General features: G+C 43.9%; 2 protein-coding genes across 5 annotated transcripts; one reads left to right on the top strand and one right to left on the bottom strand.

Annotated features, from left to right (window-relative positions):
• Positions 1-244: 244 nt before the first annotated feature.
• On the top strand, positions 245-3,837 carry ntmt1 (N-terminal Xaa-Pro-Lys N-methyltransferase 1). 2 transcript variants are annotated; one of them, XM_080841925.1, is made up of 4 exons: positions 245-343; positions 1,605-1,768; positions 2,112-2,364; positions 2,726-3,836. In XM_080841925.1, the coding sequence occupies exons 2-4, from the start codon at positions 1,610-1,612 to the stop codon at positions 2,980-2,982; spliced, it is 669 nt and encodes a 222-aa protein (XP_080698051.1). In that variant the 5' UTR covers positions 245-343; positions 1,605-1,609; the 3' UTR covers positions 2,983-3,836. The 2 variants fall into 2 exon arrangements, with proteins under 2 accessions (XP_080698051.1, XP_080698052.1); XM_080841926.1 differs by having other exon boundaries at positions 305-343; positions 1,609-1,768; positions 2,726-3,837.
• A 284-nt stretch (positions 3,838-4,121) lies between these two features.
• On the bottom strand, positions 4,122-10,638 carry ndor1 (NADPH dependent diflavin oxidoreductase 1). Of its 3 annotated transcripts, none has more exons than XM_080842164.1 (15): positions 10,498-10,638; positions 10,173-10,329; positions 9,931-10,008; positions 9,629-9,726; positions 9,297-9,395; positions 8,873-8,974; positions 8,382-8,585; positions 8,023-8,150; positions 6,514-6,731; positions 6,154-6,261; positions 5,903-6,017; positions 5,602-5,748; positions 5,086-5,204; positions 4,832-4,926; positions 4,122-4,734 (listed from the first exon to the last, which is right to left on the bottom strand). In XM_080842164.1, the coding sequence occupies exons 2-15, from the start codon at positions 10,302-10,304 to the stop codon at positions 4,590-4,592; spliced, it is 1,788 nt and encodes a 595-aa protein (XP_080698290.1). In that variant the 5' UTR covers positions 10,305-10,329; positions 10,498-10,638; the 3' UTR covers positions 4,122-4,589. The 3 variants fall into 3 exon arrangements, with proteins under 3 accessions (XP_080698290.1, XP_080698292.1, XP_080698291.1); XM_080842166.1 differs by having other exon boundaries at positions 6,514-6,728; XM_080842165.1 differs by having other exon boundaries at positions 10,173-10,312.
• Positions 10,639-18,756: the final 8,118 nt, after the last annotated feature.

Genomic DNA, 18,756 nt, shown 5'->3' with positions numbered 1-18,756 from the left:
TTTCAACATTCAGCTAATTTTTCAGGTCTTTATATTTCATGATATTTTACAAATACAAATGAAATGTAGGTTAATCAGCAACACACTGGCACCTAGGGTTGCATCCGTTTGAGCTATTTCATGTTTCCAAATTGCAGCAATGTATTCCTACCACAGGATGGCGACATTTCCCCGAAAAATCTGTAACGACATGCTCGGCAGTGACCAATAAGAAAAATGCATACGCCAAATAAGGAAATGACGTGAAAAAAGCGTCGGCAGTGTTCCTCACAGAGGAGTTCTGATATGTCCGAGTTTTGAAGAATCATTTGTACTAGTTATGCGGAGACGTACCTGGTGAATGGTAAGATGCTCTCAACCATCACATGCACGTCAAAAGCTCAGTGAGTGAAAACAAACTAGAGAATGTCGTCCAATAGCGGCCGTGCATCGATTTTAGCAGCTGCCAGTGTCAACGTTGTTCATCAACACGTGTAACTTTTCATCAAGGCCCTGCTGTTTTTAATGTATCGAACTGTTAGTCAGAAACGTATGATGGCTTAATGTAACATGCACTCCAGGTATTGTTCTGGGTTTGGAGTGCATTACTCACATTTCCACATTAATGATATGCATTGCGCTCTTATTTTAGTTCTAGATTAGGATATCCGACTTCAGGTCATTTATTGTCACGTTTGGTGCTAGCTAACGTTAGTTAGCTTCCATAATGCAATACTTTGTCATTGTGAAGTAAACAAATGGCCCACTCATAGCCACTATGTTATCGTGACACTGTCTTCTCAAAAGCTATTTGGCTTGCCATCGAATATTACCTATTTACAAAGTTGTTACGCCTTAGATAACCTCTGTAGAGAACCGGTTACTATGCTTGGAGGACAATAAATGATCTGCAGTATATAACTAGCTATTAGCATAACGTTAACCGACGAACGGTAGTCATTATTATATCGATTGTAAGTTAACTGCAATGATCGGACTAGGGTCTTTTTTTCCTTCTGAAATGTCTAAACCGGCTGTCACGTCGTCTCGAGAAGTGCTACATTTAACGTGACTGCTTGTGTGAGGCTAACAAGCCATCCCATCTGTCGTTCATTTTACCACTCTCATGTCCGTTATGAAGACAGTCAATATCAACCGCCAAGGTAATTAGCTAGTAAGATTGTAGGACTCTTCTAGTCCGTTACCCCCCGTTGACCTGCAGTCATAAGATCAGCGTTGACAGCTGAGCTCACGATAGACATGGCCTCATTTGGACTGGCAATGCAGCCCCTGCGTGTCAACATGGACATAAATATATTAGCAGTGTCGTCATCGTTTTTGAATGGGTTTACGTTACATGCCAACTCATAGTTTCTAAGAACGGGCATGGTGTAGGTATGAACCATTCAAACCATTCAGCCTCTCCCAGCCAGTGCTTCTGTTGGTATAAATTACTTGGTATAAATATGACCTCATACCTGAATAGCCTGAGTCTGTTACTACATGTAAGACAAACACGTTCACAAGTAAAGGTTAATATATGTGTGTGTGTGTGTGTGTGTGTGTGTGTGTGTGTGTGTGTGCGTGCAATAAAATGTTACCTCAACAACTGTAACTGTTCTCAGACAGGATGGATGAAGTGTTCGGGGAGGATAGTGCCTTTTACTCCAAGGCCGAGGACTACTGGAAGCAAGTTGCCCCCACAGTGGATGGTATGCTAGGGGGCTATGGCAGCATCTCAAACGTAGACATAAACGGCTCGAAGAAGTTTATGCAGAAATTCCTTGGGGTAGGTAAAGAAATAGGCCTGTTTAACAGCATTTTAAATGGTCGGCGCTAATCTTGCTCCGTCATGTTCTTGAAATGAATGTGTAGTCAGTACGGTTGCAATTACTTCCGATTGAAGTGAGAGTGATAGAAGTGATTATAATATCGGGACTTAGATCAGTGGGCTTTGACATTTTGTGGATTTTGTTATATTTACTGCTCAGGCACAGTGAAAATGTTTGTATATAGTAAAATATATATCGCATGGCGCTCTGATTCTTTTGAAGTACAACATCTAGCATCATTGTGACATTGGTGCAGTTTTTATAAAACTGCCTCCGCACTCATTCCTCATATTCTTGCAGGAGGGACAGGGGAAGACTGGCAATGGGTTTGCCCTGGACTGTGGCGCTGGTATTGGGCGCATCACCAAACGCCTCCTGCTGCCGCTCTTCCGCACTGTGGACCTGGTTGATGTCACACAGGAGTTTCTAGACCAGGCAAAGTCCTACCTGGGAGAGGATGGCAAGAGGGTGGAGAACTACTTCTGCTGCGGCCTGCAGGACTTCCAACCTCAGCCCAGCCGCTACGACGTCATCTGGATCCAGTGGGTCATAGGTGAGCATCCACGATTATATCCTGGGGGAGTTTCACAACTACCGGGGGTTCAGTTTGTTGGTTTTACAGAGATCTATTTATGAATATTCAGTATTAGTCAAAACTATCCATGGATGGACATGGATTTAAGGTACATTGACATGAAAGGACATGACAAAAGCAGTAGAGTACATATTGCATTCATGCCTTTTAATACAAGTTGTGTATTAAGCATTAGGCTGATACTTGTTTGGCTATGTGCTCGATTTTATGCACCTGTTGGTTATGGGTGACACCTGAACTAGTAAATATACATGTATAGTGCATCTCCCTTCCCTGCGAACCTTGACCCTTGACCCAAGCTCTCTGCCTCCCTGGCCAGGTCACCTGACGGACGAGCACCTGGTGGAGTTCCTGCGGCGCTGCCAGGGCGGCCTGAAGCCCGGCGGGCTGATCATCATCAAGGACAACGTGGCGTACGACGGCGTGGTGCCCGACGAGGTGGACAGCAGCGTGTGCCGCGACCTGCCCTTAGTTCGCACGCTGGCGCAGAAGGCCGGCCTGGGCCTCGTCTGTGAGGAGCAGCAGCTCGACTTCCCCGAGGAGATCTACCAGGTGTGGACGCTCGCGTACAGATAGGGCCAACCAGCTGGACGACACAGAATGACAATGACGACAATAACAACGACAACAACGACAACAACAACAACAACGACGTCGATAGGAACTGATAATGTGCTGTGCATGCCTGCATGTGTCAGGTGATGGTTGTTTCTACGTGTGGTTTTTTAGAAGATTATTTTTTTTTGTATGTTCCTCCAGTGTCTATTTGTCAAGAATGTATGCACTAAACTTTTAACAAGCTCTATTAAGGTTAAACACAAAATATTGCTACCATTATAAAGATTATGATGAATTGCTGATATATTTCACAATGAATGTACTGTTTGGGGTACATCGAACTCAGGTATTGGGTCTATGAAAATAAAAAATATGTTGCATAGGTGATTCTGACATGGGAAGCCAGGTGTTGGACTTCCACCCTGTAGTGGACTCATACGACCAGCAGAGATATGACACGCATGCTGCTGCTTTTTATCACAAAAGCCTCCTCAAAATGCACGTTTTTAAATGCTATTTTTATTCAGAAAGACAGATAATCTAATCATACTACAGGAGAGTTGCTCTTCCAATCATTATTTTGCTATTCAGAGAGAAAGAGGATTCAGTCAAATTTGTTGTCATCTCGCTTTTGTCTGTGTGCGGGACTTGGCTAGAGGTGACATGAAATACTGTAACATATTTATATTTTGTGATGTGATTTGTTTGTGTGTCCTCATAAGGTGTGTGAATGTGCAAAATATACATCTTTAAACAAGTACAGAAACCATTGTCATGGCATTTTCTTTGGCACGTGCCCTGAATATACTGGTTATTGACTTTCAAATGACCTAAAAGCATTGCACCCAATATTATTTATTTTTGGGGGGCTTTTTGCCTTTAAAAAGACAGGACGGTGAATCTAGACAGGAAATAAGCTGGAGAGTGGGATCGGGATCGGGATCGGATCCGAACCCGGGTCCCAGTCGGCGTTCAAGGCCGTTCATGGTTTGGGGCTGCTGCTTGCGCCACAGTTCCCTTGCACCCATTTGTTTGTGAGTTTGGTTCAAGTGCGTTGCATGCCCCATTTCATACTATACTGGAAGCTTGCTTTGCTGGGATTTTCAGAGCAATTAATTTATTAAGATTGAAATTGTTTTATTTTCAGAAGTGGATTATACAATTTGTAGAGGGCCTTAATCAAATGTCATTGGTCAAGGGCATGATCATTTCTCAGTATATATAGAATGTCATTGGTCAAGGGCATGATCATTTCTCAGTATATATAGAATGTCATTGGTCAAGGGCATGATCATTTCTCAGTATATATAGAATGTCATTGGTCAAGGGCATGATCATTTCTCAGTATATACAGAATTTAATGAATTGGATGCAATTAAACAGCAAATATAAACAATCACCATAGCAACAGGTAGCAAACGTAAGAGTCCTGTTATTAAAAGAGAAAAAAAAAGGCCCTTTGTGTTTTTAGCAGAGTGTATCTTTTTAGCAGAGTGTATCAGCATAATCGCTGCTTTGGTAAGAGGCTACGGTGTGACTGATAATGAGTGAAGTTCCCAAAAAAGAACCATTGTCCACGTGGAGTAAGGACTTGAACCAAGTACTGAAGGAGTTGGAGGATCCCTTTAGGACCATGTTTCACTCTGGAAGCGCCCCGACTTCTCCATGGCGTCCAGCATTTCCTGTGCCTGAGAGGCCGACATGCCCCCCTCCGTCTGAAACACCTCCTTCAGAGCATCACACACCCCTGTTGGCATCTGTTTGGCATTGCTGGGAAAAGAGAGGAAAGCGTTTTAACTAATGCCCTCTTCAGTCTCCTGTACTGGGTCCTGGGTCTACATCACGTCAGGGAAAGTAGTGGACCTACCCTGCTATGTAGAAAACGGCATTTTTGTTAGCGATGAGGTCCCACAGAAGCTTGGCCTGCTCCCTCACACGCTGCTGTACGTAGATCTTATCTTCCTACAACACAACATCACAACAAACCACAAATGTCAGGCACCCATGTTTGTTTTTACAAAGACTGAGGACAACAAAGTTGTTGTTTTTGTTGTTGAGACATAATGGACATTATAAAAAAAATCTCCACATCCACTGCATTCATTCAGACAGACGGCCTACCTGGTCCCTGGAGAATGCTGTGGAGAGGATAAGCTGTCCAGCCTTCACCATCGCCTCCCATTCAGAGCGGCAGTAGAAGTCCTTCGACTCGGAGCGACAGCCAAAGAACAGCACATTGGCTGAGAGAGAGGAGACAAGCAAGACCACATGCAGAGTGAAATGCTGAGTCATTAAGGCAAACAGTCAACTGCGGAGTCCAGTATTCCCTGGTACTCCTAAGGGCTGAGCACTCACTGCATATCTCTCCTCCCTCTCATGAAAGTCAGCTTCGTGCATCTTACCCAAAGTGTTGGAAACAATGAGGTGTGTAAAATATCCCCTTCCGCTATCTGACTGGTCATTTGTCACCATGCCAACTGATCTCCCTGAGGCCTTTAGTTCTGGTCAACCTGAGCGTATTTTAGGTCTGATGTTCTAAATGCAACAGACAGGATAAAACGTAGTCCCTCTTCATCATCATCATCATCATTACCATCATCATCATCATCATCATCATCATCATCATCATCATCCTACCTGTCCTTCCCTGGCTGATTCTCTCCTGAAGCGCTGATCTGAAAGGTGCCACGCCAGTGCCAGGGCCCACCATGATCACAGGGGTGTCAGGATCCCGGGGAAACTTCAGGCTTCCCTTCTTAACCCACAAGGGTACATACACGTCACCTACAATGTGTTACAGACATGGAACAGAAGGACAACTTACTTTGCATAACACATAAAGCTTAATTTTCTAAATCGTTTTGTTTTGACATCATTTTGAAAAGCATGTTGCCCTAACAGACGATGAGCTTGAAGGTAGCGGCTACTGCTGATCTACCTTGTGATGGGTCTAGAGAGGCCAGCCAGGAAGAGCACATCCCCCTGCGTGGTCTCTGCATGATGGTTCTATACTGCACCACTGCTAGCAGGATCTGGATTCTATTGGGATGTACCTGGAGAGAGCAACTACTTAAGTCAGATTCACATCCACACAGACAGTTGTCATCTCTTCAGAGACGGGTCTATCACTTGCAGAAGTGGTAAACAAACTGAGTGACTGGGAGGTAAACAAAATGGCTGATTGTTTACCAGTAGTGATGAGGCTATGGAGAAGGAGCGTGGCTGGATCTCAGGGAACAGGTCGAGCAGGTAGTCCGCCTTCAGCTCAGCTGTGGTGTGGGGGAAGTCAGCCAGCACCTGTGGAAACACCAAATGCCTCATCAGTAGGGGTGTAGTGGTCCCTGGAGAAGTGGGTATATAGCAGCCCATACAGTACAGGATAAACGCCCTGTTTTGAGAAGTGGGTATACTCAATGCTGACTGAAAACTAAGTGGGTATACTCTGTATACCTGCGTATACCCCTGGACTACACCACTGCTCATCAGTAGGGGTTCACACACCACCACCACCACTTCCTGTATGTGTCACCACTTTGACCTCTCCCTGACCTCTAGCGCTGTGCGGCGAGGCCTGTTGCAGTAGGCGTACAGCTCATCCTGGCCCTGAGCCGAGCTGAACTCGGACAGCTTCTCCCTCTCCAGCTCGTTGGTGGCGAAGGTGGCGAGCAGCTCGAAGAAGGAGCGGCGGGGCACGGCGGAGACGTCCAGGAAGGACTCCACCAGGTGCCTCACGGAGCAGGGCTGAGGGAGCCGGCCGGGCACCGCTGCTATGGCAACAGGGACAAGGGGGGTATCTGATTAAATGAAGCCCAGAACGTCACCCAGGCCAGGGGTGGCTTATCCATCATACCTCGGCAATATTAAGTCACAAAACTTCTGCCCAACAATTCCACACTGCACTCTTCACATTTATCAATTAGCTGCCATGACAACTTATATCTACATATTTCATTATCTGTATGGAAATCACTTTTAAAGGATAACTGGTTCATCCCTGATTTGGACTCAGTCCCACCTCACCTGTGCCGCTGTCTCTTATTATGACCTCACCTGTGCTGCTGTCTCTTATTATGACCTCACCTGTGCTGCTGTCTCTTATGACCTTATTATGACCTCACTGAGCTGCTGTCTCTTATTATGACCTCACCTGTCTCTTATTATGACCTCACCTGTGCTGCTGTCTCTTATTATGACCTCACCTGAGCTGCTGTTTCTTATTATGACCTCACTTGTCTCTTATTATGACCTCACCTGTGCTGCTGTCTTTTATTATGACCTCACCTGAGCTGCTGACTCTTATTATGACCTCACCTGCCTCTTATTCTGATCTCAAGTGTGATGCGGTCTCTTATTATGACCTCACGTGTGCTGCTGTCTCTTATTATGACCTCACCTGTGCTGCTGTCTCTTATTATGACCTCACCTGTGCTGCTGTCTCTTATTATGGCCTCACCTGTGCTTTTGTCTCTTATTATGACCTCACCTGTCTCTTATTATGATCTCACGTGTGATGCAGTCTCTTATAATGACCTCACGTGTGCTGCTGTCTCTTATTATGACCTCACCTGTGCTGCTGTCTCTTATTATGACCTCACCTGTGCTGCTGTCTCTTATTATGACCTCACCTGAGCTGCTGTCTCTTATTATGACCTCACCTGAGCTACTGTCTCTTATTATGACCTCACCTGTCTCTTATTATGATCTCACGTGTGATGCAGTCTCTTATAATGACCTCACGTGTGCTGCTGTCTCTTATTATGACCTCACCTGTGCTGCTGTCTCTTATTATGACCTCACCTGTGCTGCTGTCTCTTATTATGACCTCACCTGAGCTGCTGTCTCTTATTATGACCTCACCTGAGCTACTGTCTCTTATTATGACCTCACCTGTCTCTTATTATGATCTGAGTGTGATGCGGTCTCTTATTATGACCTCACGTGTGCTGCTGTCTCTTATTATGACCTCACCTGTGCTGCTGTCTCTTATTATGACCTCACCTGTGCTGCTGTCTCTTATTATGACCTCACCTGTGCTGCTGTCTCTAATTATGACCTCACCTGTGCTGCTGTCGGTGGGCTTCAGGGTGAACTGGCTCTGGGGGTCCAGCCGCAGCAGCTGGCAGAACTGGTCCACATCCTCCGGCGCATTACAGGGACGCATCATAACCACGTCCCCCGCAGTAAACCTAGCAGACACTCACAGAAGCATGCAACCGTTAGCATCATAACAACGTCCCCCGCAGCAAACCTAGCAGACGCTCACAGAAGCATGCAACCATGAGCATCATAACCACGTCCCCCGCAGTAAACCTAGCAGACGCTCACATAAGCATGCAACCGTTAGCATCATAAAAAACCAGAAAGAACATTAACGGCTGTAGTCAAAAATAACATATATATCTACAAAATGAACTCACTCAATATTGGAGCCGCTAATGTCAAATTCCATGTGACGCACTTCCTGGAAATGGGAGGGGCTTGTAACTCTGTGATTGAAGACCACCCTGGCCAAGAAGGGGTGAGCGGAGGAAGGTGGCCCAGAGTGCTCCTGTATGCGGGAACGACTGCTCGACTCCTCCATGATGTCGTCCAGGAAATGGAACACATACCGGGGAGGAAGTCTACAGAGATGAGAAAAGAAAACCCAGACGCCATGTTGGACTGGTAGACAGTGGTACAGGAGGTAGAGAAGTTGTATAGTAATCAAAAGGTTGCTAGTTTAATTCACTGTCGAAGTGTCCTTGAGCAAGACACTGAACCCCTAATTGCTCCTGATGTGCAGTGTGCCATCAGTGCTCAATGTAAATGTGCATACCTTGTAAGTCGCTTTGGATAAAGGCGTCTGCTAAATGACTAAATGTAAATGACTGACGCTTTCTTCCTCTAATGAAAAGAGAGTGACACTTACGGCTCCTCCTCTCTCATGAGGCTCTGTCCAGCTGGGAGGGGATACAGAGCCAGTGCTTTTTCCCAGAATGCTTTGAGCAAAGGGTCAGTCACCGCATCTGGGCTACAAAACAGAAACGATTGAACAATTTAAGTTAAAACTTTTAAAAAGATGCCAGTCAACCACACGATATTTCAAAGTTGCTGTGAAATCCAAAGTAAATACAGTCAACCAAATATTTCCTTTGAATTAATATTATTTATTAAGAGATCTTCTGACCAATAAATGGGACTCTCAGATGGCTATTTTATATTGACATAAAGTAGAAAAAAAAACACAAGTTAACAGTCTTTTGCACCCAAAATCGCTTTAATTTTGGAAGTACAGCGCGTCTATCCTTACAAATATTTTATATTGACACCCATCTCCCCTGACTCTGACTCACCCTAGGTCATGCTGGTCATCTGCTAGTCCGACCGGCAGCAGAGCATTGGCACCAAGCTGCAAAAGGCGCTTTGAGAGTTTCTTGGCAACAAAGTTGAACCTGGCAAAGGATAGAAATAAGATTTTTATGAAGTTTTCATTCAATCGCACACTGATTTGGAAAAGACACTCAAGAAAAGACGTTGAAGTCTTCACTGAAGTTAAACTTGATCAAAGGAACACCATTGATAACTCCCTAAATAAAATGGTCACTGCCACGGCACAACAGCCAAAATAATAACAAAAGATTGTGGTAGTAAGACTGAGAGTTACAAATCTAGATTTCATGCTCACTTGGGATAAGAGGAGTCCCCGAGACCCAACACCACACAGTCTAGGCGGCACAGAGAACCAGCAGGCAAGGACTTCCTGAAGAGAAACCGCCAAAAGTTCTGTTGAGCAAACAAAAGGTTTAAAGACTCATAAGGCATTCAGGAGAAATTACAAAGATGTGAAGCGTGTAGTCAAGCCACTGACATGTCTTATTACATTTGCACATTTTGCTGTGAAGTCCTGTACGTACAACACTGTGGCGTATTGCCATCACTACGGTTGAGTATGTGAGTAAGTCCAGAGTGACACTGAAAAGAAAATACCTTCATGTTGTCTGGAGGGTCACCTTGACCAGTGGTAGAACACACAAATACCACCAAAGATTCAGCGATCAAGCCAGCCTGTAAATATACATGACAAGCATCAACAACAGATATGACAGCCCTTGTTTGTAACTTCATGCTACAAGGTCAAACCCCCGGCATTTCACCCCCTCCAATTTCCATTGTACATCTTTAGTACTCATCATTACTCATCTTTATTGGCTTTGTGCAGATCCACTCACCACGTTGTAACTGTCAAAGGCCTCAACACGAACTTTCATCCGCCTCCTCTGGGCTTGCCGTCCTATACGCTCGGCCGTGTCCTGGGCTGTCCCAGTCTGGCTGCCATATAAAACCAGGAGGGCACGATCCATTTTGCCAGCTGACAAAATTGACAATCTATAAGTTGTACAGAAAACGCTGACTGTCAGTGAAAGAGATACATTACTTTAATCATCAAGACTAGCAATAGCTGGCTAGCTGAGATGATTGTGGGCAACGACCTTTCGACAGAGACGCAGCTTTCTTGTGGTCCGCAAAAAGACACGTCATAGAAATTAAACGCACCTGATTTTATGTAGGAGTCTCAGACGGGCTAAGACAACACTGACGCTTCTCTTACGAGCAGTGTCGAAGTTCAATCATCTCTCAATTACATCGTCTGGCCATAGACAGCAAAAGGCGTACTACCAGAGACCCGGCAATGTGTTGTTGTGTCACACTTTACGGCTCGATTTCCTCTATTTTGGTTGGCTTAAAAAGTAATTTACGACAGTTCTCTATACTGCACGTTTCTTTGGCTGCAGTCAAAATTCGTTCAAAGTCCGTCTCTGCTTCGGGGTTGCGCGGTGTTACATCTTCCGATCAATGCAAATGCGCACAGTGGTGGGACCTGCGCGATTCCTGTGGTTAGAGCAAAACCATGCATAACATGGCGAGGAAAAAATATATTAACGTAGGGCCTAAATAAACTCTTAACTATTTACTGGGCTACTGCCAGCGGTACAAGTAAAGGTGTTTTGTTTGTGATAGTTCTTGCTGTCGTAAATAAATATTAACTCTAATGACTCAAAATAATAGACTAGCCTATGTCTAGCCTATAATTTTGGCGTAGCCTTTGAGCACCACCAAACTAATCCAAAATAAAAAATAAACTGTGGAAAGTGCAGATATAGTCCCCTGTCTTTCATGTGAATCTGATCCTGAATCTAGCCTGTAATGGAGCAATAGGCCTACCGTTATTTTGCTTTCCACACATGTCAGACGCCATAGCATTGAGTGAATTATAGGCGATGTCAGCATTCACTACACAGTGGGGTCCAAAAATGTCAATATAGCGCGAGCAAGTCTGTCTCGGGTATCAGTGAGAAACATACAAAAGCTGTGTTTGTTTCCGGAAATGTGACGCGTTGTGATATCACTCAGAGGCAAGCCAGAGGTGTGATACCTTTTAAAAGATCACTGGAGCGTCTTTGTCCGCGAGCATGAAAGCACAAGTTAGACATGTTTGCATACTACCGAGCGGATTTTCTGTCACGGAACAGCGGGTGAGTGAGGACTTAAAAAGTTACATTCCTTCTTTTCTCAACGGACTGGACTTGTTGTTGATATCCCTCCATCAATGGTACTTTATGTTGACATTTTAGTAGAGCGTCAGAAAATATTTTGTTTTGTAGGACACTGCTTTAATTGTCCATTGGAAATAAGCACGTGAACACGGATAAACTCCTACTGTGTGCTTTAGGTCATATTTCGTCTCCACTGCATGTTTTAGTTTTGACTGTAAGATGGGCCTGAACTGGATAGCCACCTTTTAATTTACAGTCGCTGTGAAAGAAGCCCGGTCAAAGGCAGCATTATTTGACATGATCAGGCAATTGAAATCTCACAAATTAGAATGCTCGCTGAATTTAATGTATTGGTAAAAATAATAATTAACAATATATATGTATGTGTGTCTAAACAGAAAATTGTTGCAGATGATAAGGTCAATAGTTCACCCGAAATTACATTCAGACACTCTAATTTACATGTCAAGAATTAGTGCATTTTATAGCCTACCTAATATTAATATTTCCCTAAGTAGACACGGTAGAGCTTTCATATAGTTGCTTTAGATGTTTTCTTTGCATGGCTCTATCCCTGTCCTGAAGTGATTTAAAACCGGCCCTTGTTGAAGCAAAACTAGTATGCAAACATATCTGCCAATTTCACTCCTCTGTAGAAATAAATCACAGCAAGCCACATTTAGTGAAAAGGGCAAGGGTGTCCCTCCTCATCACATTTAGTGAAAAGGGTAAGGGTGTCCCTCCTCATCACATTTAGTGAAGGGTGTCCCTCCTCATCACATTTAGTGAAGGGTGTCCCTCCTCATCACATTTAGTGAAGGGTGCCCCTCCTCATCACATTTAGTGAAGGGTGTCCCATCACTTGTTGTTGAAGTGTTTGAGCATGATTGAAGAGAGAACTACCTGATTGTCTAGCAAGCAATATACAGTTTGTATCTTTGTATTCTACTGAATATTCAATGCCTTTTGTGATAAAAGTCATGAAAATAGAATTGTTTATTGTGTACATTTATCACTGTAAACTCAGTATACCAACAGTTCAGGATGGGGTTTTAAATGCTTCTTAACCTTTCCTGAATAACATTTATCCACATTAATCAAGTCTAGGTGCCACCAATGTTGAAAGCATCAAGCATCAAGTTTTATTATTGAAATATTTCTTAAATACAGTATGTTCTTAATCAATATGCAGTTGGTCAGATGTTTTGCTAATAGTTTATACCATAATATGTTATGTATGCTGGTTTGCCAGCAGATGAGGTCTCCCAATTTACTCTTTATCTCTACATGAGGACAGCATGGGTTAAAATTACTATCATGTCATTTTTACCATGTAAGGCACTTGTAGATTAAAAAACAGAGCTGATATTGCATACTGAAACCAACTGTCGCACCAAAATATGGATTAAATCACCAAAGCCACTTGTAAGGTCTTTTTGATGCGTTTCTTGATAATCCAATCCAAAACCAAAAACGATAAGTTACAAAAGGCATCGAAGCAGGGAGATAAGAGATGACGGGCTTAACACAAGGACGGCTTTCAAGGAGTCACAGACAGAGACCAAACCCACCCACTGTAATGACTTTCACATGTTAGCCGTTAGCCCTAGATAGGGAAGTCTCCCACAGCAGCAGTGTGTGCTGCCAAGACTACTCAGAGGCTCACCAGCGTGAGGGCTGACAGACACGTAAACAGTCACACAGGACACTAAAGCAGTCGAGAGGGCACCAGCCTCTGGCTTGGCTTTAACTGGACTTGCGGCATCTGAAAGCTGGCTGCCATGTCAGCCGTGTGGGACACTGACTATCTCTGGAGAGAGGCTCAAGGGTCAGTATTAGGGCACCTGTTTATTGGAGGTATGTCAATTGATTGACAATAACTGATTGACAACAATTGATTGGCGCATTGATCAGGCATCATGCACACTACAGACCAAAAAAGCATTGATTGCAGGCAGGTCATAGGGGTTTGTGGTTGTTCTGCTGAAGTGTGTTCTTCTTGAGGCTTATCTCTATTGAACGTTATATGAATGCCTCTGATGGCTACTGCTCAGTCTTGTGTAATACTAGTGAACCTGGTTGTGTGAAGAGCTTTTCTGCCAAATTTTAAATTCTACAGAACATGATTGTCTTACCATCTGTGTGTGAGTAGAAGTTAAATATCAGTCTCTTAGAGGTAAGTGACTGATTAAAGTAAAGGTCACACAATGGTTTTGCTTCCTTAAACAGTTTTGGGATTTTCCTCTGGGGTTTTCCTCAATGTCTTAACTTTTTAATCTAATATCTAATCATGTACTTTAATGCAGTTCAGTACCACGATGATCCAGACTATTTTAGATATACTATATATCACATCAGATGAAGATTCCTAGAAAGATCTAAGATGCCAGGTTGATAAGATAAAGACATGACAGTGTTACCATCAGAGTTCATGTGTGTGTCTGTTTGTGTGTGTCTGTGTCTCTGTGTGTGCATATATTATGTGTATGTGTGTGTCGTATGTTTACATTAGGGCGAAGCTGGCCTCTCTCTTTAGCCTGGATCAGGCTGAGAGTCAGGGTGACGAGTCCTTCAAGTACACTGCCCCTAAGCAGCCTAAGAAGAACACGTCCACTGCCACTCCGGGTGGGTACCAGCATACATCTGTGGGGAGGGCCTAGCCAGTGTCCCTTGACATTACCGAACCATGTCCTACTGAGTGAGAGACATTCAGCTTTCAGTTGTTGTTGATTAATGATTTGTTTACACACTTGAAGGTCCTCCTCCTCAGCAGAAGCCAACACCTCCTCCTCCGTCTGCCCCAGCGGTTCTGATAGCCACAGCTGTCCACGCGTTCCGCTTGTGAGTGATGAACCCTGGAAATATGCAACCTTATTATACGGCTCTTCAGAATGTTCCAAAAAGTACCGTTGATTTGAATGGGCCATCCCGACGTTCTTCCATACATTAATTCCTGCTAACAGACCGCTGACCATTCTGCAAGAAGTCCGGTAATTTTAACGTAACAGACTCATGGTAATTTGAAGTCAGCAAGTAATGGGTTGCTATGCAACACCTGAAACTACACTTTTATTTTGAAATTGTGCCAAATTATACATTGGATTATCGAGAATCTAGTATCTAGAAATCTCTACATGCCTTGTGTTAGAATGAACCTTTGGCAAACAAACGTGGGATTAATGACTGCACGACAGTGATCTCGCCTGAGGTTGTGTGATCTTATCTGTGGTTGTGTGAACAGTGTATTTCATGACTGCATGAAGGTGATCTTGTGTTTGTGTATCTGTGGTTGTGTGATGTTGTCTCTGGTTGTGTGATGTTGTCTGTGGTTGTGTGTCTGTGGTTGTATATCTGTGTTTGTGTGATGTTGTCTGTGGTTGTGTGATTTTCTCTGTGGTTTTGTATATGTGGTTGTGTGATGTTGTCTGTGGTTGTGTGAACAGTGTGAATGGCCAATATGTAAAACAGGGTAAAGTTGGTGCTGCGGTTCTGGGAAACCATGGAAACAAAGAGGTGAGTGGGGCTTTTCTGTATCCCTTTTCTTCTAATACCATCAGGTAGACATGTCTGTCATGATCAAACATTTGGAAGGCTCAAACCTGATCAGTGGGGGGTGATTTTAACTAGCTCTGATGAAACGAGCTGCACTGGAGGTGTCAAGTTATGTTTGGACATGTGCGTGTGAGTGTGCGTGTGTGTCTGCGTGTGCGTCTGCGTGTGTATGTGTGTGTGCGCGTGTGCGGGTGCGTGTGCATGTAGGTTTGCGCGTATGTGTGTGTGTGTGCCTGTGTGTGTGTGTGTGTTTACTTCAAGTTCATGGTCAATCATTGTACATTTTGCAGTATAAGATCCTGATCTATGGAAGCCAGCAGAAACAGCTAACGACTGCCAGAATCCACCCAGGGTTTGTCCTTACTGTGAGTACAACATTTACATTTAGTCATTTAGCAGACGCTTTTGTGCAAAGCGACATATAAGTGAGAGAACAGTCAAGCTATGAGCAATAGAGACCTAGTGTAACAATAAAATACTATTTTACATTAGAAATAGAAACAAAGTGCAGGGATGTAACTGCTGTAAGTGCAAGTTTAGTACTACTAGAAGTGGGAAGGGTGGTGCTCTCTGAAGAGTTGGGTCTTCAAGAGCTTCTGTAAGGTAGAGCATGCATGTCATGTGAACTCTATGGTATGACGTCCATGCATGAAAGAACATCTCCATATGCTCTCTACTCTGAGGGTGATGTGTTGCAGAGTGTCGTGTTACAGCTTTGAATTCTTTCTCTCATGTAGGTTCAGCCTGGGAATTATGCCACTTTTTACGATGACCAGAGACAGAATTGGTCGTTGATGTTTGACTCTGTGAAAATCAGCTCCGACTTCTGCAAAGAGGTGATTTATGGCTCTTGAAATGCTTGTGTCCCTGATGTGCAATGGACTCATATCCAGATATCCAGGAAGTCAATGTCCCTTTATGTCGCCATGGCTAAGCAGTTTCAATGAACTTTCTGTCATACTGTTGACATCTCTACACTCTAACAGAGTGTTACAGACAGAGGTAAAGATGTCCAGAATGAGTAAAATAATGTGTTTCTGCAGTATTGAAGCCTGTGTATCTATTCTAGGTGACCCCAAAAATAAAATCATGAACGTTGAAAATAAGCATAATAGGTCCTTTTTGAACATATTTTGAAATCACACAACTTTCATTGGATGTTTTTTGTCTGATAACTCCATCCTCAGATATGTTTGGCGAAGTGGAACAGTGACCCCTCTCAGGACATGCTGGTGGCCCAGGACCTGGTCTTAGGAGAGGGGCAGGCAGTGGATAGTGGAGACGCCCTGGATATGGTCCTCACAGGATGGCTTCTGCAGAACCACACCACAGGAGAGGTAACACATACAGGGGCGCAGATAGCACTGGGGACGGGGGGGACATGTCCCCCCCCCAGATAAATAGTGACCCCTCCGTCCCCACCACTCTCTCTACGAAAGCCGACAATCATCAGTTAATAACTCTGCACAGCTGATTAGGCGGGGTTAGCATCCGCCCCTGTTCTAAAATCCCATCTGCACCGCTGAACACATATACTCACTATCCAAGATGGCGCCAACACCCAGCCTTTGTGTCACGCAGTTGTTATATTCTTAACTCTATTAAATGCAATTTTTTTTGTTTGATTGTTGCTCATATTTCATGTATTAGATATGGTCACAATTTGAAAATAGATCCCTGAAAGTCCCTGCATCCTTTGGGTCATGCAGAGTTAATACGTTCCTTGCTGTTCCAAATTATTGGCCTTTTGGCCCAAGTATGAGTTCCATTAGTTTTCCCAGTTTCAAAGGGTCGATCTCATGCTGACTGTCCACATAACTGTATCTGTGTCTCTCCTGGAGACATTCAACCCCAGCTCCAGTACGAGTCAAGACGGGCTGCATCGAGTGAAACTGGGCCCAGGCAAAGAACCCACAGTGAGTAGGATCTCCAGGTTAGGTGCAGGTCTTGTGTGTACAGAGTTGTTCTTGCCCTCTGCCATGTGAGTTTCTCTTGTGGGATCTGTAGGGTTGGGAAAGGGGCTTGTTGGGGATGCAGAGAGGTGGTCGGCGACTCCTGATCATCCCCCCTAGTAAGACGGTTGACCCCAAGGGCATCCTGAACAACGCGCCTCCATCCATTTCCCTGGTTCTGGATGTAGAAATTCGACAGGTGAGATAAATATTTCCAAAGCTAGTAGAGAATAGTTTGGAATAATTTTTCATAATATTTAGGATGTAAAGTAATCACTTGTATTCTTATTATCATTAACATTATTAGTATTACTATTATTATTATGGTAAACATTGATGGTTTTACTGTAATGTGAAACCTAAAATAGTTTTCTGAATAGTTTTTTAGTTTTAATTATGCTTTTCAATGATGTTTTAACTCTGTTGTTTTTTTAAATTATTTTATATTTTGGAAGTTGCTTTGGACAAAAGCATCTGCTAAATCCCTCAACTCCAACTACAACCAATTTGCCATATGTTCCATGGTTTCCAGGTTTGTTTTTCTATGGATGGGGCATTGGATTGTCTTAGTCAAGAATCTCCAGATTCTTCACCCTCTGTGTCAGTGGAAAGTCCTGAAGCAGCTCAACCTGAACACAGGTACAACTCTAAAAAAAACAGGAAACGTGTTTTGTAAGACCTCCAGTAGAGAGGCTTGCAGATGTTTGATGTAAACATGAACTCTCAAAATGTTCTCTCTCTCTCTCTCTCTCTCTCTCATCTCAGGGGACAGCCAACTAAATCCAATTCTCCAAATGAGAAACTGAAGGTTGGTGATTTTTTTTTGCCTTCCGTCCTCCATTATTCCACCAGTCCCATAGGATTCTTCCCACGCAAAGTTTCAGAGCTGTAGAGATACACAGTTGCAGCTTCTGAGAGTCTCCAGAGCTGGAAGTTAACATTCCGCTTGTACCCTGTGTTGGCCCTCAGAGCTCCGACTCCGACTCCGCCAAGGCCAAACTCATCTCCCGCATGGCTAAGATGGGCCAGCCCATGCTCCCGTTCCTGCATGGAGCGATTCCTGCTCAGCCCGACCCCAGTGACTCTGAGACAGAGGTAGGCAATGTGACTTCTGGAATAATATTATTATCGTTGTTATTATTAATGATAATAATAGTGCTGTCTATGAAATTAATTTGCTTGTTGCAGTAAAGAAGTGTCAGTTTTACAGGCGGTTGTTTGTAAAAACTAATGTTGAAGACATTGTGCTTTCAGTTTTGTGGTGAAATAAATATTGAACAACCCTTGGCTCGGACTGTGATTAACAGAATATTTATAACATACAGTCCATAGAGAAAGGGTGCCATGTAGAACTTCAAATGTTCAATGTGTATCTGTGCCATATTTACTAGCCCTGTACTGGCACAAAGGCTTGTAAGCAGATCCATTCATGCTCACAGGCTCAGCCAATGAGCTCCTAAGAGTTGCTCCTAATGCTCCTAATGAACTCCTAGGAGTTGCTAAGAGTGAGCAAGGTCTCTGCGACTGGATGCCATATTGGATACTCCTATATTCACTGAACACTACGTCTTGTTATGTCACCAGGACATCGGGGACTCTGGAAGAACACATCATGCTACCCCTCCCAGCGCCCTGGCCTGCCCCTCACTGACCTCCCCCTCACCACCAGCACCAGATACACCTCCACCTGATGCAGGTGTGATATCCATCCTCCACAGGCCGTAAAATAGCCTGAACTGCTTTAATGCGCGGAC

The sequence above is a fragment of the Sprattus sprattus genome (genome assembly GCF_963457725.1).
Source record: "Sprattus sprattus genome assembly, chromosome: 7".
Classification (NCBI taxonomy): Eukaryota; Metazoa; Chordata; class Actinopteri; order Clupeiformes; family Clupeidae; genus Sprattus; species Sprattus sprattus.
This window is presented reverse-complemented; position numbering and strand designations above follow the sequence as displayed.

Coding starts and splice junctions, on each gene's coding strand:
- ndor1 (XM_080842164.1), bottom strand. CDS start 10,304: ATGGATCGTGCCCTCCTGGTTTTATATGGCAGCCAGACTGGGACAGCC. Junction 9,727..9,930: donor ACCCTCCAGACAACATGAAG/GTATTTTCTTTT, acceptor TTTGCTCAACAG/AACTTTTGGCGGTTTCTCTT. Junction 8,586..8,872: donor CTCATGAGAGAGGAGGAGCC/GTAAGTGTCACT, acceptor TCATCTCTGTAG/ACTTCCTCCCCGGTATGTGT.
- ntmt1 (XM_080841926.1), top strand. CDS start 1,610: ATGGATGAAGTGTTCGGGGAGGATAGTGCCTTTTACTCCAAGGCCGAG. Junction 1,769..2,111: donor TTATGCAGAAATTCCTTGGG/GTAGGTAAAGAA, acceptor ATATTCTTGCAG/GAGGGACAGGGGAAGACTGG. Junction 2,365..2,725: donor CTGGATCCAGTGGGTCATAG/GTGAGCATCCAC, acceptor CTCCCTGGCCAG/GTCACCTGACGGACGAGCAC.